Source organism: Eptatretus burgeri, chromosome 9 (assembly GCF_056783735.1).
Source record: "Eptatretus burgeri isolate ZD-2024b chromosome 9, Ebu_testis_v1, whole genome shotgun sequence".
NCBI classification, from domain to species: domain Eukaryota; kingdom Metazoa; phylum Chordata; class Myxini; order Myxiniformes; family Myxinidae; genus Eptatretus; species Eptatretus burgeri.
Genome location: NC_140969.1, coordinates 12,230,417 through 12,254,856, shown reverse-complemented (window position 1 = coordinate 12,254,856; position 24,440 = coordinate 12,230,417). Strand labels below are relative to the sequence as shown.

The following is a 24,440-nucleotide window of genomic DNA, read 5'->3' as shown; positions in this document are numbered from 1 at the left end:
AGATTGAGATGCGGGATGAGCAAGGCCCTCATACAGTCAGCAACTAGAAGGGCACTCGGTAGAGCGCACACCTCCGCCACGTAATCCCTGATCCAGGAGAACATATCGGGCCCAAAACATTTTTGAAATATCATGCTACATATTCGTTTTTGTCTCACTCTCACTCTCACTCTCACTCTCACTCTCACTCCAGATCCGGACCAGGATCTTAACCAAAATTGAATCAATTCGTCCTTGTCACACATTCAACCTGTCCAACCAAGTTTCATCCAGATTCATCAACAACTTTTTGGAGATATCCTGCAAACAGACAGAGAGGGGTGAAAACATCACCTCCTTCCACTTTTGGTGGAAGAGGTAAAAAAAAAACATCCTTGCATACTAACCTGCTTATTCTTTCCTGTGCCCCACCCACCTTATTCCTTCCTATTCTTCTTGCTCTTCTTCTTGTTTGCCTTCTTCGTTTTCTTCTTCGCCTTCTTCACTGTCTCTGCATTCTTCTTCTTTGTATTCTTCTTCTCCCCATCTGGGCACTGTGCTGTCTCATATCAGAAGGTTTAACCTTGAATACTTAATAATTAAGAATTTAAACTTGTTGCACCATACCATTGGAGAGCAACTAACAATTCTAAAGTGGGTTGGGTTTATTTATTTATTTATTTATTTATTTATTTATTTGTTTGTTGCTTGCTTGTTTGTTTTCATTACCAGCGGATCGTAAACGTTTTTTTTAATGTGAATTGCTGATTATACACGACTGATGGATGGCCCGTCATAATGTGCAATCATTCCTTCACATATTGCCATTTTGACATTCTCATCCTGTTGGCTCTACCTCCTTCCTGTTAATGCTAACTCGAAGTGCAGCCAAAGAGACATCTGTTGTAATCGCTGTCAACTTGCGGACACTGAACGCAATGGCGCAAAAACCACTAAAGATCAATTCCAAGGCAAACAATTGCATGTCCCACTTGGATATGATGGTTTTTTTTTTTTTTTTTTTGAAAAAAACGACACACATAAAATTTGCACACACAGTTTGTTATTAAAGTGAGCGACGGCACGTTCCTCCGTGCTAAAAGTGATGTGTCGGGCCATGACAATTCGATTTGACGAACGAGGAGTTTATTTACTTGCCGAGCGATGAAGAACCAAATATGGTGGATACCTGCCATTCTTGCTGGTGTGGGTTGAAATGGTAATTTATCTCGGCGTTTGGCAGCGCTCTCTGCTTTCTTTTCCCCGTGTTGCTCGGCGAATGTCAAGATCGGCCAACATGCAGCTAATTGCTTGCTGACAAGCATGGAAATTATCATTATAAGGCCTTGTAGATTGCTCTGGATTCTGCTGTCAGGCACTGTGTAGCTGCTGACCTCCTCCTTGTCTGACCTCACTTTGGGCTTCCTGTGCTCTCAAGATACAGAGGTTGATTGTATCAGGAAGTGAAACGACATGTTCTTCTGAAATGTTTTTTATTTTTATTTTTTGATATTTGATAATTATGGTTGATATTTCCTTCTCTTCATGCCATGATGTTTTCCTCCCACTTCTGTGTCATCTTTCCCACCAATTTGACCCCCCTCAGTGGTTTGCAGTTTCTCAGGAGCACTTCCTTACGGGCTCCCTGTCGAGGTGGGCGACACTGTCCAAATACTGGAACGTTGCAACGGTACGACAGTTTGATTCATGACTTCACTTGGTGCAATCGATTTTATTGATAAAATATAATAAAATGAATGAAATGTGTTTGTTTGTTAAATTTATTTTATTTTATTAATCCTGTCTCTTAGAGTGGTACCGTGGATTCAACACCAAGGCTTCTGATTTGAAGGTAAGGCTTCCGGCTTTAAAATTCGTCTGCATAGCTTTTGTGTAAAATGTTCCATGCACGATTGTGAAAAATGGAAAACTACCTGTTGAAGTACACAATAAAAGCTACATTTCGTGGCCAGTTTTTCACGAAGGAAAATGTTTTGAGTCCAAGACTAGGTTTGCCGTCGCTTTTAAACAGCGTCGGACGTAATCTCTCAACATCGGTTTTGAAGTTGAATCCGATTGACATTCTTGGCAAGTATACACTTTAAAATGCATTTGTTATGATAAAAACACCTGATTTTAGTACTGCAGCAAAGCAAACAAATTGTTCGACTTTTCATAAAAGCACCAAGATTGGTACATATGTTGACTAATGTATTCTGAACAATTCTGGATATGGAGCCACTCGAGATTTTGCCTTGGTCAACTTTAACCAGCTGACCTTGCAGAAAATGCCCAGCCTCCCGAGGACTTCGAAGACTGGTGCCATGAGAAAGAGAACAGCTCTCCCCAGTTTTTGTACTGGACAACAGTCTTGGATCTGGAGCTCTCCATCCTAATCTACGTGCAATCTCTGAGAGAGGGAGATTTCATCATGTACCTGGATGCTCTCACTGAGATAGTCCCATGGTTCTTCGCGCTGGACCATATAAACTATGCCCGGTGGATACCGGTCCATCTGCGTGACATGGCAGAACTTCCACAACAGCACCCAGAGATCTACAATGAGTTCAAGGCAGGCCACTTCACAGTGCAAAAGACCAAGAGGGCATTCTCAGCAATTCCTCTTGACCAAGCGCATGAACAAAACAATGCCCGTGTCAAGGGTGACGGAGGTGCCGTTGGCCTGACGGACAATCCCAGTGCTCTGAGGCGCTGGATATTCGCCGGACCCGAGGTGGCCAGAGTGATCATGGAGTTTGAGGAGGCGAACATGCATCCAAATGCCAATGAGGAGACACGTCACCATGAAGAAAATACTGGCTCATAATATTTGAATACGCCTTTTCATGGTCAATTTACTGAATTTACACTTTCCTTATATCTACCACCAATACAATAAGAAAATAAGAGCATATAACCAATTTCGCTAAAGTAGAATGGCGGCCATTTTGGAAAATGGTCGCCGAAGCTGACCAAGGCACAATCTCGGGTGGCTCCATATCTAGAATTGTTCGGAATACATTATTCTACATGTGTACCAATTTTGGTGCTTTTATGCAAATTTGAACACTTGATCTGACATATCAGACTACGCTGCAGGACTATTTGGAGTTGTCTATACATGTGGGAGAAAGCAATGAATGGGGCGGGGGGGGGATCAGTTTTTGGCATTTTTGTGTTTTTAATTATGTTCATGTTGTGGAGTCAAAAAGTTTTTTCAGAGCTATAAGCACGACTTGTGTTCCAACGGCATCGGGAAACCCACCTTCTCAGGTCAGGTATGGGAGCATGTGCCAGAACAGCGCGTCGCTGCGTCCACTTTCCGCCAGTACTCCAGGGACCTCCATCTGGCCATCCCCCAGGCTGATGCCAGGCCCATCCCCATCTCCTTGAGATAATGGTCAACCTGCTGCAACCACGAGGCACGTGGTCGGCCCACTGGCCTCCTCCACTCATGAGACTCCCTCGCTGAGAGAATCTGGTGAGCAGGATCAGCGTCAGGAAAACGAACCACGTGTCCATACAGCCGCAACTGATGCTCACGGACTATGCAGGTAACAAATCTCATCCGAGTCTCTCTCAGCAACCGCTCGTTGGACACAAAATCCGACCAGTGATAGCCAAGGATTCTCCGAAGAGACCTGGTACCAAAGGAATTAAGTCTCCGTCTCAGATCTTTGGTCAGAGTCCAAGTCTCGCATCCATAGAGCAAGACTGGAAGTACCAAGGACCTGAAGACTCGGACTTTTGTCCTCCCGCACAGGTACCGGCAGTGCCAAACCCATGATCCAGTGAATCCATGACTCCCCAGGCCCGACCCAGACGTCTATTGACCTCTGACTCGCAGCCAGCAGAGACATGAATATCACTGCCAAGGAAAGTGAATCTCTCCATGACCTCAACACCCTCACCACAAACAGACACAGACAGGACAGCAGCATCCAAGATGTCACCGAAAGCCTGGATCTTAGTTTTGACCCAAGAAACCCGTAATCCCAGCGGCTCCGACTCCTCATTCAGCACCTCGAGGGCCCCCAAGAGGATGTCTAAAGTCTCCGCAAAGATGACTGCATCATCTGCAAAATCAAGGTCCGAGATCTTGACATTCCCAAACGATGCACCGCAGCTTGATCTCTCCGACATCCTCCCTAAAATCCAGTCCATACAAGTGCTGAAAAGTGTGGGGGCAAGTACACATCCCTGATGAACTCCAGTAACTGGAAATAAGTCAGAGATTGTACCACCACACTTCACAGCACTCTCAGTACCAGAGTGGAGTTCAGACATCAGATCGATCAGTTTTGGTGGCACCCCACGGAGACCAAGAATCCTCCAGAGGACATCCCGATTCACTGAATCGAACGCTTTACAGAGATCAACATAGGCTGCAAGCAGCCCCTGCCGAAACTCTCGTCTGCGTTCGGTGAGGACACGAAGAGCAAGGATACGGTCAATCGTTGACCTCTTTGGTGTAAAGCCTGACTGCTCTGGACGCCGGTGCTCCACCTTCTGCCGGGGTGTGATCTGGTTGGAAATGATCTCGAAAAGGACGAACGTCCATTTAATTTTTATTTTTTTGCGGTCAAAGGGGGAAAATGACCTTTCGACCCCCCTTCAGATACGTAGGCCTCCTTTTTGGTTTGAATATAGAACGCTGCAGGTGAGCACGGCATTAAACAAATTTCTGCAGGTTAAAATATATATATATATATATACTCCAGCCGGTTCTCCTTAAGATGCGTGATCGTGATCTTAATCACAAAAACACAATAAAACATCCACTTGGCTTAACTGTTGCATTATGTGCTTGTTGTATCGCAGGGAGTTTTTCCAGTGAGCCATGTGTGGCTCAAGAAAGCGACCGTCGACAATCGCGGGTAAGTGCGCACCCTCACGTTCAACCTTGAACTCCACGCGCAGCCTCCTCCGCCAGTCCTCGATTACCTCCTTCACCCGAGGCTCGCTATCCAGCGATCTTCCTGCGTTGCAACAGGAATGCATTCCGTGCCATTTCTAATATTTCACCCATTGCATTTTGGGGAAAATCTCTAATTTTCAAATTTTTGTTTTTTTTCTCCAGCTTGTAGAGAACTCAGAGAAAAGTTAAGCCTTTTAATCTCGCAGAGAAGAAGTTGTCGAGAGAAGTTAAGCCTTTTAATCCACCACATTCTTGCGGTCGTGTGCCATTGACCGTTACCTGTGTGGAGATGGTTTTGCCGATTGCATCCCTCCATAATCGAAATGTTGCATTTTGTTTTTTTATTATATCTTTTTTTATTTATTTTGCCCTTCCTTTTGTGGCAACTGTTTTATGGTTGCGACTTAATGCAGGAAGATCGATGATCATGTTCTTGAATATCATTTTTGAGATGGCTGAGTATTGCACAATGGGAAGGAAATTTACAAACCAACCTGAGATGCAGCGGTGTTGGGCGACGTTGTTGGGTTTCGAAGAGGCAAAAGTGGAATGGTTAAAAGCATTAACGGTACGGAGTATTTAATGCAGAGCCTCACCAATGTGTATACATTACAGTAGATCTGAGAACCAGTGCGGACTCGCTCGCCCCACTCACTGACGGACACAGCACAGCTACGAAGGTTTTTGGTGTTACTTTGAGAAATCGTGATGCTGTAAATTTTTCCAGCTGAAACCGATTAGGAAATCGGCACGATTTCGCAGGAGCGAGTCGAATTCCAGTACCGTACCTGGTTTAAGCTCTTCTCAATGACGTCTATGGCTGACAGGTTGCCCTAGAGGTGTGCACACTCGTCCTCTCAGCTGTCTAGATTGGGTTCGAATCCTAACCCAGCTATAAACGGTCATCCTGGTGTTTCACTGGCAGGGTGATTCATCCATGTGTGTGGCGTCCCTCGGATGGCCGTTAAACGGGCGTCCCGTCTGCCAGCATTCGTTGGTGGACGTTAGAAGATTCCATGCTGTCCTTCGCGAAGTGGAAGCGAGGCATCGCCGGCATCCTGATCAAGTTACAAATTCCTGCCCTAACCACCAGAGGGCATTGCATCAGTGGGACAGCCACACCCTCAGCAAAATGATGCCACCCCGCAGGCTTGTGCTGTGTGCGAACGAAGAAGATATCATGAAGTCTTTCTGGATGAATTGCAACTCTCATCGATTTATCATGATGAATACATTGCTTCCGGTTTACATGCAGTATAGTAAAAGGAGAGATAATAAAACTATGGCCTTTGACAACAACGCACAGACATCCATCCATTGGGACCATACTCTGTGTAGAGCGTTGGTGCTGCCAAAGCAGTCTTCTTGGCTATTGGGTACAATCCTGGACGGGTCGCCACTCCGACACAGGATACCAGCAAGCTGGCACTCATTTTGCCGACCTTGGAAAGATGACAGGCAGAGTCAACCCCACCTGGTAGTAATTCAACAGTGGAGTGGGACTTGAACTCAGGATCATAGGATCCAAAACCCACCACCCTAAACATTAAGCCAACCCCAGGCATACACCCAGACAGACACGGGGCTAAGGGACGAAGCAAATGACACATTACAGGATTTACCATGTCTAACTTGGATATGATGTACATTCAAGCCATAAAATCAACTTGTGGTTAAAATAATATAATAATGTTACGGTTACATTGGACAATTCAGACAAATTGTGTTCAAGGCCATTTGGGGCACAATATTAAGATTTATCTGCGGGGGAACGCGCTGACTGACATGCAATACCCTCTCCCACCTCTTCAGGAATGGGTGAGGCGAAAATATCTGGAAATTATTTTTCGATACAAGAACATTGCTCATGTAAGAGCCATGTGACGGAGGGTAAAAATGCAACAACTGACAGTGGTTGAGTGCGGCAACAGTTGGACTTGACAAGCGGTGGAATGAATGAATGAATGAATGAAGAGGAAAATAGGAGAGTGAGAGAGAGAGAGGAGGGGAGAGAACATGATGACTTGCAAGTAAGAGGGTTGGATTAAGTCAGGTTAGCGGGGGTATAAAAGATTGTGGGTGGGGAATGGGTTGACGTGACGTCATGATGTACCACCTGCTTCGAGCGCGAGAATGAAGAGTGCGATTTAACCGTCTCTGGAAGGTGGCTCGACAAACAGAAACAAAGAAGCGAAGGTGTTCAGCGAACCTGGATTTTGGGAGTTTAACCGTGTGGGGTTTGTTGGCAGAACACTTGTCCTGGAGTTGCTGAGAATGGTTGGCGGTCAGAGGGAGCTAGACCGGAGGAGAGGCAGTAAAAAAATAAATGAATAAAAAAAGAGGCCACTGACCTGTCTGTGATGTGAGAGCAGCAGGCATAAGTAGGTCATCTTGATGATGATGTTTGTCTAACTTTTGGAGGTCTTAACCCTTTAAACCCTGAGCTCCTGGGACTTTCGGCTACCCCACTCTGGGTTTCCTGGAGAAAAATCCGGCCGCTCGGGTATATGGAGGATTGAATAGCGGCCGGTAAACTGGCCACTCGGGTTCGAGGGATTAAATGGGAAAAATTGGATCTTTTTTGCGAGTGGTCTACGTATGTTCGATAAGTGGCTGGAAAGGGATCAAGCGAGTGAAGGTCATCAGACGGGTTGTAATTTTGCAAACGCCCTTCTTTGTGCTCATCCTCTAATCGCCGTTTGTGATCCTTTGGCACAGGAAATGGATAGAAAACCTTTGGAAGCGTTGCAAGCTTTTCCCAAAGCGATGCACACCACGCCAGCTGTTCACACGCATAACAGCCGAGTCGAAGCCAACAGCAGCCTTTACAGCTGATCATTGCTTGGCAATGGCTGCCTGTCTGCGCGTGGCTGTCACACTCATCCTTTCTGCATCCCCCATAACTGATCTCTGTGCAAGTGCGGCGTCCGTGAAAACGTTTTTAAGTGGCTCGTACTTTGGATAGATCATCTATATCGATGGTGTTTTGACCTTGTCTTCAGTTTGTTGTTCCCATTTCCATTTCTCACTTCCAACAACCTCCAGTTCGTGCAAGAGAATTTCGGTCGAATCTAATAGCTTGTTTATTTATTTATTTATTTATTTTGCCTCGGCGTGTCCGCATGTAAATGTTTTGATGTGGTTAGTCGTTGGCACTTAGCTGTTTGATGCACCTGGTGAAGTTCGATTGGACAGGTCATGAGCAGGAAAGGAGGAAAGTCAAGGAAATCGCAGTCGCGCCATTAAATTCCACTCGCCTTTTATTTTCGAAGGGTTGACCCCTTGCTCACCACTACTGACTCTAATTCTGTCGTGAAGTTCGTTGACGAATAGTTCAAAGGCCCTTGGCAATGAATGGATGGGTTAACACGTAGAAATGTTTGGATTGCAGTTTAGTACTCATCTCACAGGGTGGGCCCAGTCGCAGTATGTTCCTTGATTGGGTGGCCAGAGTTGTTAAATAGGAGTGAGCTGGCAGGACAGCCGAGAGGTAGGCACACTCGCCTCGGAGCTGTCTCGCCTGGATTTGAATCTCGACCCAGTTGTAGACTGTCATGCCGGTGTTTCACAGGTAGGGCTGTGCATCAGTGTGTGTGCCGTCCATAGGATGGACGTTAAGCCGGATGACCTGTCTTCCAGCACTGGTCATTGGTGGGCGTTTAAAGTTCCGGCGGTGTATTTTGCAGGGTTTGTGACTTGTCACCAATACCCTGAATAAATGATAAATTAATGCCACCTTCAATCGAACGGCAAGCCTGGTCAGTCAGTTCATGAAAGACTTTGGCTAAAAAGTTCCCACACTAAAATTAAATAATTCCCTTTGTTTATTGCATATTTGGCGTTTTGAGACTAAAACCAAACATTAGAGGAAAACACTTCAGTGGACATCCATTATGAGACTCTTTCATTATTGCAAGACCAGCGAGCACGTGCCGGAGCAGTTAGTGCCGCATGTTTGCCACACCATTGTGTCTGTGGTCCACACAGACATATCTAGTGAGGAAGCCTGGACAATCCCACATTGAAAAGCAGAAGCTCTTCCAGCTTTGTGCAGGCTGACTGATCAGAAAATGTCCTCACTGCATTCCCGCACAGGGTGGGTCGCGCTGCAGTCCCGCACAGGGTGGGCCGCGCTGCAGTCCCGCACAGGGTGGGCCGCGCTGCAGTCCCGCACAGGGTGGGCCGCGCTGCAGTCCCGCACAGGGTGGGCCGCGCTGCAGTCCCGCACAGGGTGGGCCGCGCTGCAGTCCCGCACAGGGTGGGCCGCGCTGCAGTCCCGCACAGGGTAGAAACAAAAACATGACATTTGTGATGTGAATGGACCGCTCTTTTCGGGGGATGGTTGGGCATCATCATTGGCAAACTATACTTTCGGCGATCATTTGTGTAGTTTACAAATCCAGAATTTACTTTTTGTACCCGTTTTTGTTTTCTTCGTGGGATTGCGCCAGAAGTGCGAGCATCAGATGTTGCATTAAATGCCGTCGCATAAACCAAATCGGTATTTCATTTCCCATTCATGGCTTCAAAAAGCCATCATTTCAAGTACGTAGTATCGCATCGCATTGCACTGCATTTTGATTTTCCAGCTTTGTTGTTTCACATTTGAAATGGAGAGGATTTTAGATTGGGAAAGTTGAAGGGCGAATAAAATAAAATGCTTTTTTTTTGCGCAAGCTTGGCGGTGCACCTCTTCCTTTTGCTCCGACGAAGGGCGACATGCTCGAAACATCAGCTGCACATCGTTATCAAAAGTGATAAACGTACGCTCATCAACTTTTAATTGATGGAATCCATTGATCCTGAAGGGTCATTTGATTTCCTTTGTTGAGGAGGGGGCATGTACGGTTTTTGCCGAAAACCCGACCTCGTGCACCGCGGCCGCGAAAAATGACAAGCTGCAGAAATGTCAGTCTACGAAAGCATTATTCCTTCGACTCGGGCCCAAGTGGATTGCTGACACAGTGTTGCTGGCAATTAGACGGCCAGCAAGGTTGCAGGCAGCTACGTGTGACATTGCTCACCGACTGCCATATCCTCCGAAACGAGTCGATTCGTAGTGATCGATCAAGAAAAGGAAAACTATGACACGCTTTGAAATGAATGTTTTCGCTTCAAGTGAAATGGGTTAAATTGACCTCTTGCAAAATAAAATCGTCCGGACGGCCTTAAACGTGGGATTGATGTGCAGTTGGTAAAACGCGCGTGTTATGGAACCTCTGGCTTCCAAAGCTCGATGGGTTGTTGTGTGCGTATACTGGCACTATTGTTTCCTGGGGAACGTTAAAAATTAAAAATTTTATTTTTATTTTACAAATGTGTGGTTGTGTTGGTGATAACCAAGTTATTTGAATCCTGAGATCTTTGAGCGTCGTCGGTTTCATTGCCGCCCATCATTGTGTGACTGAAATGACGTTACTCAGTTTTTCTCCCTTGTTCTTGTTCTTGTTCTTGTTCAACTCGATTGTTGAGAAATTTGCTTTGTCGACATCTGGAGTTTATTGTCTTTGCAATTTTTTGTTTTTCCAAGACGTGTTTCAGGGTTAATTTATTAATACCTCCACCACCGAAGGTGGGCGGAGGTTGTTTGACCCCTGTTTGTCTGTCTGTGAGCAGAATATCTCAAAAAGTTACGGACGGAATTTGGTGGACATGCTGGGTGTTTGACAAGGACGAATTGATTCGATTTTGGTGAAGATCCACATCCACATACGAGAATTGAAAAAAAAAAATTGCTTCACTGATGCTTCATCATGAATATGGGGCCAAAAACGATATATGTAGCACAATATTTCAAAAAGTTCTGGACGGATTATGACAAAACTTGGTGAATGAGTTGGGTAAGTGACTAGAACAAGCTGATTAGATTTTCGTTCAGATCCGGATCCAGATCTGGCCCATCAATGGGATACAAAACATAAACTGTTCAGCCTGGCAGAGATACGCAATCCGAGTGCCGTTCTCGTTACGTATCGTTTTCTTTCGAATCGCCTTCCAAACAGCATCATCAAACCGGGCAGATTTCTGCAAATAATCAGATGAGTGTAAAGTTGAATAAGGGAGGTTAATTGCCTGTGATAATAATACCTCTCCCCCTCCTTCCCTCTCCCTCATTCACCCAGGTATAGACTCTGTGATGACCCCCCTACCCCCCTTCCCTCATTTACCCTGCCATAGACCCTGTGTTGATGATACCTCCCCCTCTCCTTCCCTCTCCCTCATTCACCCAGGTATCGACCCTGTGTTGATGACCCCCCTACCCCCCTTCCCTGATTTGCCCTGCCATAGACCCTTTGATGATAATACCTCTCCCTCTCCTTCCCTCTCCCTCATTCACCCAGGTATAGACTCTGTGATGACCCCCTTCCCCCCTTCCCTCATTCACCCAGGTATAGACTCTGTGATGACCCCCTTCCCCCTTCCCTCATTCACCCAGGTATAGACTCTGTGATGACCCCCTACCCCCTTCCCTCATTCACCCAGGTATAGACTCTGTGATGACCCCCTTCCCCCCTTCCCTCATTCACCCAGGTATAGACTCTGTGATGACCCCCTTCCCCCCTTCCCTCATTCACCCAGGTATAGACTCTGTGATGACCCCCTTCCCTCTCCCTCATTCACCCAGGTATAGACTCTGTGATGACCCCACTACCCCCCTTCCCTCATTTGCCCTGCCATAGACCCTTTGATGATAATACCTCTCCCTCATTCTCCCGACCACAGATGCTGTGATGACGATACCCTCCACCCCCCCCCCCCTCTCTGTCCTCCTCCCTGCCATAGACCCTGTAATGACACTTTGCATGTATGGTATTAATTTCTAGAATTGTTACATCATTGCTTTAGTTTCTTTTTTTCTTTTAATTCCACGACTATGCCAGGACATTGAGTCACCTCAGCCACTCACTCATTCTTTAAACTCTGGAATTTCCACACATGCATCTTGTTGGAATCACAAAATTGCAGAGCACAAAAGGGTCCCATCTTAAAAGCCGTTTGATAAAAGAATCCCCGACCAAATTTTATGAAGGAATCCCCAACAATTGCATTTTACGGTCCATTAGCTCTGAGTCTCTGGCAGGGATGACGAAGAAGCAAGTGGTGGTGCTTATGTGTTTTTTTATGCCTCTGCCGACGAAGTCGCCGGAGGCATAATATTTTTGGGTTGTCCGTCCGTCTGTCCGTCTGGGATAGCTTTTCGTTCCCACAATTACTTGATAATGGCCGAAGGGATCTCGGTCAAACTTGGTACAAGTATATATCATGACGCGAAGATGAACTGATTAGATTATGAGGTCAAGAGGTCCCTTTAAGTAAAAATTCTGTTGCCGTGCTAACCTGTGAACCACCGATGGGATTTTGACCAAACTTGGTAGAAGTGTAGCTTGTGTTATGATGCAGAGTTGAACTGATTAGATTTTGGCATCAAGAGGTCAGAGGTCATGTCAGGTGAAAATGTTATACTTGAGAACAGGTGAAGGGATTTAAATCAAACTCGGTACAAATATGTATAACAATGATGTACATCTCTTCTCAAGGATGTATAATATCATGCCAGACTAGAGACAGTGATATGGATGCTTTCTTCAGGCATGAAAATCATGCCTGGCCTCCATCATTGGCAGCGAATCGCATCATGCACCAATCAAGCATATCAGACTTGATGGAATGTTTGGAATCATTGGTACTTCAAGCAGAATCTGTTCCAAAAGTGGATGTAAAAATTGTTGATGGCGCTGCCCTTGTGCACATACTCGATCCGAAGAAGTCAAAGGCTTCTGTCAAAACTTTCAAGGACTACTCGCAACTGGTGTTCCTGCCATATTTGGAACGCATGCTCCAGGATGTTGTTCGTTTGGATGTCGTCTGGGATGTATACAAGGACGACAGCCTCGAGGCACAGACACGACAGAACCGTGGATCTGGAAACTATCTCAGAGTTGCCAACAACACAAACATGCCGATCAACTGGAAGAATTTCCTGCATTGCGATTCGAACAAAGAGAGTCTGTTCAAACTCCGAGCCAGTGCAATACAGGAGTTTCAACCCCCCGAAAGGAAGCTAGTCTTCTCTACACATGGCGAGAAAGTTGTTTCATCACCCATACCCAATCTCTCGGACTTGTCCTGCACTCATGAGGAAGCGGACACACGGCTCCTGTTTCATGCTTTCAATTCATTCAATCACCGATTCACCAAGCTGATGATACATGCTACGGATACCGATGTGGTGGTTATTGCAATTGCTGTGGCAAGTGTCTTAAAGGAGTGTGAAATATGGGTGGCATTTGGTCATGGGTCTAAAGTACTGTATATCCCCTGTCACCTGATTTCAGCTGAATTAGGTGATGATGCATCTTGGGGTCTTCTGTTTATGCATGCAATATCAGGATGTGATACTGTTTCTGCCTTCTTTGGAATTGGAAAGAAAACAGCTTGGGCAGTATGGCAAAGTATGCCTCAGCTTACACCTACTTTCGTTAGTTTATCTCGTGCTCCTGCTCAGATATCCCAAGACGATATGGACCAAATAGAAAGATATGTTGTTGTCTTGTATCAGCGAACATCTGCACTTTGCCATGTGAATGAAGCCAGGAAGCAGTTGTTCACTAACAACCGTAAGATGGAAAACATTCCTCCAACATTACATGCCCTAGAACAGCATGTGAAAAGGGCTGTTTATCAGGCAGGGCATATCAGGGGACAGTCACTTGCAGGAAAGCCCAATGTTCCATCACCAGATATATGGGGCTGGGAGAGAGAGTGAAAGATGATTCCCCATGGACACCATGCTGGTCTACTCTGCCAGTGGCAGCCAAAGGTTGTAAAGAACTGTTGAAATGCAGATGCAAAAAGGAATGCACTAAAAGATTCACTTGTGTCAAAGCAAATCTGCCATGTACACAGTTGTGCTTCTGCTCAGGACAGTGTAACAGAGAGTAAGAAGTACATCTTGGCCATGTTAACACAACGCTACAGTGACATAGTGACTGATATGTTAGACAGTTAGAGTAATTCGATAACATTTTAAATGGACACATATGCTGCACCCTTGGCACGTGGTTTTCCTAGTTTTTCCATCATATAGTTCCTGCAGTATTGAGAAATACATATTCTAAAGGAACTACATGTGTTGTACTTGTACCTGATCAATCCATGGCTGAATAGTACAGAGTTAAGCCTGGCTACTGGAGCAATAGTAAACCCCTGGTGGTAATTCTTGGAACTTGTTCATGTCATTTTGTTGTGTAGCATAGGTGTCCCTTTAACAGAACGAATGACACACAATTGGATCCCTTAAACTCATAAAAATTGTATTGGTGCCAAGTTGGCAAGTTGTGCACTCACTTTTGATGTTGACTGTTGTAGGAAATTGCGCTATGGGCGTTTAAAAAAAAAAATTTTTACAATAAAGATTTATGTTAAGAGTCTTCACATGTGTTTTATTGGATTCCTTGACCTCAAAAACATAGGTATAGACATCAAGATCAAGACAATTGGGCTACTTAGAGCCGTTTAATGGGGAAAAATGTGTTTTGCGGCGGCCATTTTGAATTTCTTAATTTTTGGCGGGAACCGTTGGAGTGACATCGTGGTTCCAGAAGTGCACACTGATTTCACATATCCGCCCCACTCGGAGCAATGGGGAGTAATTGATCGTGTAAAGGCAGTTTGCTTTGACGCAACAGCAACCAACACTGATCACTCAAAATGGAGCATGTCTTGGTTTTTGTTGGAACCAAAATTAAACAAAAATGTCTGCATTTGTCATCGTATCACAGAACTTGTGTTGGCATGTGTGTTCAAAGACAGTATGGGGTTGACGAGATAGTTTAAGCTCACCGGCCATGAGGAAAGAGGACTTTGTGACATCTGCATCTTTGCGGTTCGAGTCTCCCTCCGGGGATGGTTCATTTCTGCTCCTCGCGATGATCTTAACGTCCTACAACATCTTGAAGAGTATGAAAAGGTGAATTCTGCCTGTTCTAAATTTACTGGCCGTCTATCATTGATGTTACCTTGATGAGGAGCTCATCGGTTTGGCATTCTTTGATTTTTGAGTTGTATCTCCAGGGTCAAAACGAGGAATGGTGAAGGCAATGAATGAAAAAGCAAGGCACGGATAAACCTCAAAAAGTACATCCAGCTGAATATCAGGAAGTCTGAGGACTTGTTAATTGAAGATTTTGTCACAAAGAACACAATGGACTTATTGTGCCTCGATGTTCCAGCTGTTTTTCTGGATTCTGACCCCTGCGTCATGGGAGCTCCGAGTCAGTTACAGGGCGGCAATACAGACGGTTGAACATGTGACGGTGGTGAATGGCATTGCTGAAAAGTGTGTGCCCTTTATTGAGGAGTATAATGCCATCCTAACAAAGAAAGACGACGCTGGAACGGCACTCAGTGGAGCGCATGTTCCTCTTCCAGGCTGAACAGTTTGCGTTTTATATCCCACTGATAGGCAGGATATCGAATCCGCTTGTTCTTGTCACCTAACTAACCCATCCACATCGTTTTGCCACAACTCGTCCACAACTTTTTGAAATGTCCTGCTATAAATCGTTTTTATCTCACCTGGACTTTTGTCCGGTGAGCTTGTGCGATCGAGCAGTGTGCGTAGGTGAGTGACTGACTGACTGACTGACCGACTGTCAGTCCGTAAACACTTCAGTCATTATCGCTTGACTCAAACACGATTTTGATGAAACTTGGCCACAAGCTTCATATCTGATGTTTAAAGAAGGTGTATTGACTGAATCCAGATATGCACTCATTAAGGGAGTTTCCAGGGGGGGGGGTTGACCCCCCCCCAATCCCACCAAAAATAGGTACTTGCTGTCTTTCAAACTTGACCACAAGCTTCATCACCCGTGATGTACTAAAGTGCGTTCACGGCATTAAAAAACCCCAAAATAAACATGGTCTAGTGGGGGCTGTGGGGGGGGGGTTTAAGTGACTAGCTACTGATCCAGATGAGCTTCAGGACTTGGGGTCCTATTTTTTTGGTCCCATCTCTCAATGGTGAAGAATCATTAAAAAAAAAAAATTTTTAATTATTGTATCTGGATCTTCACCAAAAATCGAATCATTTCTTCCTTGTCACACACCTACCTGATCGGTCCACCAAGTTTCGTCCAAATCCGTCCACAACTTTTTGAGCTACCTTCTTCACAGACAGACGGGGGTGAAAACTTAACCTCTGCCCACCTTTGGTGGCAGAGTTAACAATTCTTCCTTCAAGTCAAGTTGTGCATGACCACAGAAGCCCTTTCTCCAACAGCAAAAAGGAAGTAATATCAATGCAAAAGTGACAAACCACACCAGGCCATCAGTACCAGGCCACTGCAGTCTAGACTTTAACCCTTTGAACCCGAGCAGCCGTTTTACCAGCCGCTATTCAAACCTCCATACACCCGAGCGGTCGGATCTTTTTTCCAGGGAACCCAGGGTGGGAGACCCGAAAGTCCAAGGAGCTCGGGGTTCAAAGGGTTAAACCTCATTGAGCAAACCTCTAAATGTGGTCCAAAAATGGATAAAATTTGATATGTGATGGGTTTGTTTGTTTTTGGTACATTGGACCAAAATTATGGGGTGACAGCTTTATAGTCCGGGAGCCAACCTGTGTACGAGGCTGTTTTAGGGTTGGACCTTACAGCCTCTGCTATAAAATTTTACACCCCCAGGATGTTTAGATATATGTTTGCAGTTCATGAAAACCAATGTTGGCAATTCATAAGCTCTTGCGAAAAATTTTGGCGGCCGTTTTTGTTTGAGGAAGATTTGAAAAATTTGATAAAACAGCAATTGTCAATAAAATTTCTAAAAAAATTAAAAAATCACATTCATGAAAAATAAATGTGAACTAAATGTAAGAATTCAATCAGTGCATTGTAAAATGACAAAAAAAATTGCCTTTGTGAAAGTAAACCTCGTAAAAGTACATAATTTTGTGAAAAATGCCTTAAAAATAACGTTTTTTGAAGATGGCCTTTAGAACTTTTCTTATCATAGGCAGATGCTGCATTAGAATACTAATTTCTCTTAATGTGATATGAACATGGTATCCATGACTAATTAAAACAGCAAATTTGATTGAGTTCTATCAATTTTTAAAGAGAAAATTAACATTTTTGTCAACCAAAGTTACCCCTACCCCCAAAATCCTCTTACTCTATTGAACACAGTTCGGTTAAGGTTTGCTGGATCCAGGTTGGGTACTTCACAGTTCACTCTTCCAAAGGAAAATTCAATGGTGTTTGGAGTGACATGGCCCTGGAGCAGACATACAACAATGAAGGGAAGACATCTCTGTTCAAACGCATATCTCAGGCACCAGCTGCTCGAGATAAATATGTGAAAACAGCACCATTTCTCACAGCTGTATCAGAGAACATAAAGTCTATGGCTAATCTAGGCCAACAGGAATCTACTCATCATGGAGAAACACAGAAGCAGGCAACAGAAGAACATATGCATGTTGAGGAGATCAATAAAGTGATATGCCAGCAGATGATAAACCCATTCCAGTGTAACAACCAAGTGGATCTGCTCAATAGAGCAACTGGTGAGAAGGATGCTTCAAAAGACTTGGTCCATGCTCAAGCTAAGGGCATGGAAGCCATTATGAAAGCAGAAGAGGTGGTCTCTATTAAGATTGAACCACTGAAGCTGGTAACTTTCTCCTCACAGAAGAAATCAAACCCATCAAGGAAACAGAGTTTAATCAGGATCTATCAAGATGAGACTGCAACTACACGTGTGTTGTGTTTCTATCGAGATGCCGACCCAGTCACAAGACAGATTGCATTTTCCCATGAGTGGACAGACTATCCATCATCCCTGTTTGAGGTTGATCCACGCTTAGCACAGGGGTTTGTAATGCGCAAAGGCAACAAGTCTGATTTCGTGGCAGTGCTAATTGCTGAAGCTGAGCAGGATGTTGTTTTACAGCTGCCATCATTACCACAGAGTGACCTATACACAGTTTATCTGGTAGACACAATGGCATTTGTAAATAAATACCAAAAAATGGGTGCGAAAACATTTGGTGAACTTCCCCAGCTGTATCTTCGCAAGCAGGTGTATCCTGCAGTTGAAACCTGAAATGTGCAACTGTGTCAACATCATTGGTGATCAGTATGATTTTGATGATAGCCATATTTGAAGGGTGATGAGCAGCAGAGGAGAAACCAGACAGACCAGGCAAGACAATTCTCACCATCCAAGAGTCTAGAAATTCCGGACTGGAATTTATTCATGAAGAATCCAAGAAATAAAGGAAATCTTCAGAACTTCATTGGCACTTCCCTTTGTGAGAGTCCTGAAGCTATTCCGGATGGAGTGACCATCATTCTTGGTAGTATGATGGAAAACAAAGGTCACACTCTTTCCATCACATCAGCATCAAGTTCAGTTCTGGACTTACCTTGTGAAGAACATGAAGAGGCAGACACAAGGATTATTGCTCATCTTGCATATTGTGTGGAATATCTTGATCACCATCGAGCTGTTGTGCATGCAACAGATACAGACATAATTATGCTGTGTATATATCACTTCTGCTGCTTGAACACATTGCAAGAACTCTGGATACAACGGCAGAATCAATACCTACCTATTCATGAGCTGGTAGAAGTGTTGAGCAGGAAGTACCAGAAAATCCTCTTGATGTCGCAGCTACACTTCTGTGCACATATGTGTTGTGTGGATGTGACACAGTGAGCTACCCATTCAGAAGGGGAAAAGAAGAGGTCAGGTCAGGTATGGGAGCATGTGCCAGAACAGCGCGTCGCTGCGTCCACTTTCCGCCAGTACTCCAGGGGCCTCCGTCTGGCCATCCCCCAGGCAGATGCCAGGCCCATCCCCATCTCCTTGAGATGCTGATTAACCTGCTGCAACCATGAGGCACGTGGTCGGCCCACTGGCCTCCCACTCATGAGACTCCCTCGCTGAGAGAATCTGGTGAGCAGGATCAGCGTCAGGAAAACTAGCCACATGTCCATTCAGCCGCAACTGACGCTCACGGACTATGCAGGTAACAAATCTCATCCGAGTCTCTCTCAGCAACCGCTCGTTGGACACAAAATCCGACCAGCGATAGCCAAGGATTCTCCGAAGAGACCTGGTACCAAAGGAATTAAGTCTCCGTCTCAGATCCTTGGTCAAAGTCCAAGTCTCGCACCCATAGAGCAAGACTGGAAGTACCAAGGACCTGAAGACTCAGACTTTCGTCCTCCCGCACAGGTACCGGCAGCGCCACACCCCATGATCCAGTGAATCCATGACTCCCCAGGCCCGACCCAGACGTCTATTGACCTCCGGCTCACAACCTGCGGAGACATGAATATCACTGCCAAGGTAAGTGAATCTCTCCACGACCTCAACATCCTCACCACAAACAGACACAGACAGGACAGCAGCATCCAAGATGTCACCGAAAGCCTGGATCTTAGTTTTGACCCAAGAAATCCGTAATCCCAACGGCTCCGACTCCTCATTCAGCACCTCGAGGGCCCCCAAGAGGATGTCTAAAGTCTCCGCAAAGATGACTGCATCATCTGCAAAATCAAGGTCTGAGATCTTGACATTGCCAAACGATGCACCGCAACTTGATCTCTCCGACATCCTCCCTAGAATCCAGTCCATACAAGTGCTGAAAAGTGTGGGGGCAAGTACACATCCCTGACGAACTCCAGTAACAACTGGAAATAAGTCAGAGATGGTACCACCACACTTCACAGCACTCTCAGTACCAGAGTAGAATTCAGACATCAGATCGATCAGTTTTGGTGGCACCCCACGAAGACCAAGAATCCTCCAGAGGACATCCCGATTCACTGAATCGAACGCTTTACAGAGATCAACATAGGCTGCAAGCAGCCCCTGCCGAAACTCTCGTCTGTGTTCGGTGAGGACACGAAGTGCAAGGATACGGTCAATCGTTGACCTCTTTGGTGTAAAGCCTGACTGCTCTGGACGCTGGTGCTCAAGCAGATGGTGGCAAACCCTATCAAGAATTATCCGAGCAAAGACCTTGCCCGGCACTGAGAGCAGCGTCACCCCTCGGTAGTTTTTGCAGTCTTGGCGATCACCCTTCCCTTTCCAGAGAGGGACAACAAGGCCCCTCTTCCAGTCAGTTGGGATGATGCCTGTGTTCCTGTGAAAAGAAGAGCGGCACAGGTTTCTTTGGGACTGATAGGAAACCTTCCCCACCTTGTTGATTTTGGAAGAGATAGTGAAATGGCAGCAACAGAATGTGTCATTGATGAGGCCAGAGTATACTGGACTGCTCTGCATGGCCAAAAAGGGTTCAGCTGTTTGGATACCCTCAGGCAGCATATGTTTGTCTCTTCAAAATTAGACCTTAGGTCACTGCCAGCAACAGAAGATGCGTTTTACTTCCTTGTTTTAAGAGCATTGTATCAATTGCTTCTGTATAGACGTGCACATCTCAGTGACCGAGCACTTCCCCCAGCCACAACATTTGGCAGAACCCTTATCAATGGAAAACTGGTCCCAATTCTCATGTCTCAGCCAGCCAAGCCAAACATAGACAAAACGGTGTCTTGCATGTGCAAATTATCCAAATGTCTGAAACGATGTTCATGCAAAAAGGCTGCTGTGCCTTGCTGAGTGACATGCATATGCCTTGGTCAGAGAGGTTCATGTGGTGGAGTTGTTTCAGAGAGTGACTCTTCCTCTGAAGAGGATGTTTCATGTCACAATATTGTGTTAATCCATTTCTAATTTTATCTTCCTTAAAACCATGGCATGTAAAAGTATGTTCTTGTTCCTGACCCCATTGATAGTCAAGCATTTCTGAGTTACATAAATCTTTTGTTGTTTGACATATAACCTTGTCAATTGAAGGTAGGTTAAATCTACACCAATTGTGATATAGGAAATGAACTCCTCTTTAATATGAGGGGTCATTTGTGTATATAGGTTTAGTGGTTATGATTTTAGGACAATATGAATTACCCCTACCCCCATCCTACATCTTCGCTTTTGCCAACATTTTGTTATCAGAGGGGGCTCGCAAAAGTGTTGACTGTGTTGTTGCGCAAGAGTTTCACCATTGCCAACATTGGTTTTCATATACTCAAAGGGTGTCTCTTTATGAAAATCAACACAAAAATTTTATAGCAGACCGGGCAATTTTTTTTTAATTTTGATCGGTTGGCTCCCGGACTATTATTATTTGAAACTTTAAATTTTACTAGCAAACAAGGACCGCCCTGATATACAGTGTTTTATGTTTGTGGCCTAACCTCTGCAAGTATTACATGCGCAACAATGCCATTAAGAGAATTGTTGACGAATCAGTATGGTCCATGGGACTTGAACCCTGTGATCCCAGTTTCATGACCCATATGCTTCGATCGGAACATCAAACAGACCAATTTATTTACATATATATATATATATATATATATATATATATATATCAAGCCAATACAGGACTTTCGGACTGATTTATCAATGGTAACTAGGCCTCTTGCACATGCGCTGTGTTGTGTTCCTGGATGCAAATCGGACTCACGAAAATATAGGATATACGAGAAGTATCCGTGGATGAGAGGAGTGGAGTTCCTAAATGTTATTTATTTATTTTGTCTCACTTTATGATGGCAAGACCTATAAGGATCATCGGAAAGTGATGATGATAAGTCTGTGTCGGAGTAGTGACCCATCCAGGATCGTGCCCAATTGCCAAGGAGACTGCTTAGGCAGCACCGACCCTCTGCACAGAGTATGGTCCCAATGGATGGATAAGTAAGTAGGGTCTCACCATCTGCTTGTTGCAGTCACGTGAGGCCCGTTCCTCCTGGGGGGTGGGGGGGGGGCAATACTTAACACCTGGCAGACGATGCTTGCACAGTGCTGGATGAAGACCATTCAGTGGTTAAAACTATCAGATCTGATACTTGCTGAATGAGCAGCTGTATATTTGATGGTGCTTCCTTCTCTTGAATATGAATGTTGCCAACTATAAGGTGTACTTATTTGCAAAGTAGTATATCATTCGCATGTGTATTTTATGGGGGTTTATGAGTTCCACCCCCCCCACCACCTCCCCTTTCCTTTTCGTTTCCACTCGGTGAATGAATTTGCTCCTTCAGTTCGCGTTGCTTGGCTCGTTCGAACCTTGGTGTTGTGGTTTCAACAAAACCGTCAGTTCAGTGGATTTTGAAGTTCTTGCAAGTTTTTTTTTTTTTTCACCAAAACGGACAGCGTGTTGTTACGGATATTTATTACCTTGCTTCATATCTCTTTCCTGTCTCGTCATGACCCTGCAGTCAGTACGAGACGGTCACACCGGTGGAAGACCCCACTGTAACAGAGGTGACCATCACGCTGCGAGAATGGGGAACACTATGGAAGCAGTTGTACCTGGTACGTTGGTGCTTCACACAATAGCTGACATAATGGGAAAAAAAAAACTGCGGTGAATATGAAAGCTCTCACGTGGACCTATAAGTTGTATCACCATTGTCGGGAAGTGCTGGCAGCAAAGCGGCAAAGGAGGACCAAATCGCGGCTCCTTTTGGGAGGACGCACGACCACTGAGCTGTGTCGTCGTTCGCTTGATTCTCAGCAAAGTTTTATTGGATTAAAACTTCCATCCAAATGTGGTGTCAGGAGAAGGTGTTGCTGTTGTTTTATTAATTTTTCTCAAAAAGTATGAAGGTTTCCCCGTTATTTATTTATTTGTTTGTTTGTTTTTAATGAGTACCATACTCGGTGGTATATTTAAGGTTTTCCTATTTTATATTTAATGTAACAATGCTGTAACTACAAGGGGCATTCACAATGTTCTTCGAGCAAGACGCTCGCAATAGTGCGATGCGCACCAAGGTTTTTATTTTTATTTTTCAATATGTATGTACATATGAGAATGTATTTTTTATGTCCTGTCTTGGGCGATTGTTCGTACCCTTCTCAGCCCACCCTCGGTGAGCAATGTGCTGCAGAACATTCTTGGAAATGCACTTTATCATTTTTGACTTTTTTGAAAGACGTTTTGTTCGTTCGTTCATATTCAGTAAAAGGCTGCGGGGTAGCTTCATTGGCTGAGGGCTTGGCTCTGCCGCTACTGCAATGCACTTTGCTGGTTAAGGAAATATTTAATAATTTGTTCAGGGTGCCAGCAAAAGCTCGCGTTCTCTTCGCGAAGGACACCGTGGGATCTTTAATGTCCACCACCGAATGCCGGCAGATCGGATGCCTGTTTCACGTCCATCCGGAGGACCGCGCACGCATCGATGAATAATTGCTCTACCTGTGAAACACCACGGTGACAGTTTACAGCTTGGTTTATACCCATGCTGGACAGCTTAGAGGCAAGTGTGCGCACCTCGAGGCCGTCTTGTCAGCCTCAGAAATTTTATCGATCACGACGTATCGTACTCCATATCGTAAGATAAAGGAAGAAGATATGTAATATGGGCTACCACCAAAGGTGGCACTGTTTCAGCTACAGGTCAATTTTGGAGTTTCAGTGACATCCACGTTTGTTTGCTCCATTATCGTACTATTTCGTTCTTAAAACTTTGTTTTTGTCCAACATGGCTGTAATTGCTTCGCAACTTTGCTTTCGCCGAATCTTTGCATCCAGCTTGGGACACTTTTGCAGTTTTCTTTTTGTGAATGATTTTGTGTGGCCAGGAGGGCCTTGCCATTTGTGGGTTTCCCTTTCGTTTGATTCGCCGTATCACAATTGATTTTTTTTGAGGCAAGGTTTGCGGATTGTGAACAATGCGTTCGAATAATCGTGGGTTGTTGAACTGTTTTCCACATTTATTCACCTCATTAACATGGGCCGTCAACACAACCCCCCCCCCAAACCCATCATCATCATCATCATCATAATCATCATAATCATATCCATCCATCATCATCATGGATCAGGTTTACCATCATTATTGTTAATGGTAAGTTTCATGATCGATCTTAATAACTCTCTTATTCATGAAAATTAATTGCACAAAAACAATACACAAACAAATTAATTTAGGGTACAGTTTGTACAAATTTTAAAGTTGAAACCCCTAACACTATTTTGTTTTTTTGGGGTTTTTTTTGATTTGCGTTTCATGTGGATTTTCAAGAACGTAACCCCCATGAACGGCGAGGCTCCTCCTGCATTGTAGTCGTTATGAATTGTAGTGTCTCTCTATTTTGATCGGATGAACCAATGTGGGTGGAATAAACTTACATTTTGTGATCATCACTCGGCCCAAGCCAAAATGTCCGTATTATTGAGGGGGAAATGTAAAAATTGCAAGAAAATTTTGCACGGGAGGAGACCATTTGGCCCATCATGCCTGCACCACACCAATACCAGATTTAATCAATCCATCAATACCCCTTCCCTTTGTGTGCAGCTTTTTGGCTGCTACACTGGTACGCAGTTCACCCACCTCAGAAGGATGACAGGCTGAGCCAACCCCCTGGTGTTAATTCAGCGGACAATGGGGCTTGAACTCAGGACCCTAGGATCCCAAGCCACCACCCTAACCGCTAAGCCCACACCATG

General features: G+C 44.8%; 1 protein-coding gene across 6 annotated transcripts in view; it reads left to right on the top strand.

Annotated features, from left to right (window-relative positions):
• DOCK4 (dedicator of cytokinesis 4) overlaps nucleotides 1-24,440 on the top strand; it is a 289,016-nt gene that overhangs the window by 40,558 nt on the left and 224,018 nt on the right. For all 6 annotated transcript variants that reach the window (XM_085894107.1, XM_085894106.1, XM_085894104.1 and 3 more), the window contains exons 2-5: nucleotides 1,586-1,669; nucleotides 1,791-1,831; nucleotides 4,801-4,856; nucleotides 22,201-22,297. In XM_085894107.1, coding sequence (XP_085750233.1) covers nucleotides 1,586-1,669; nucleotides 1,791-1,831; nucleotides 4,801-4,856; nucleotides 22,201-22,297 — 278 coding nt within the window. The remainder of the gene's footprint in view (nucleotides 1-1,585; nucleotides 1,670-1,790; nucleotides 1,832-4,800; nucleotides 4,857-22,200; nucleotides 22,298-24,440) is intronic.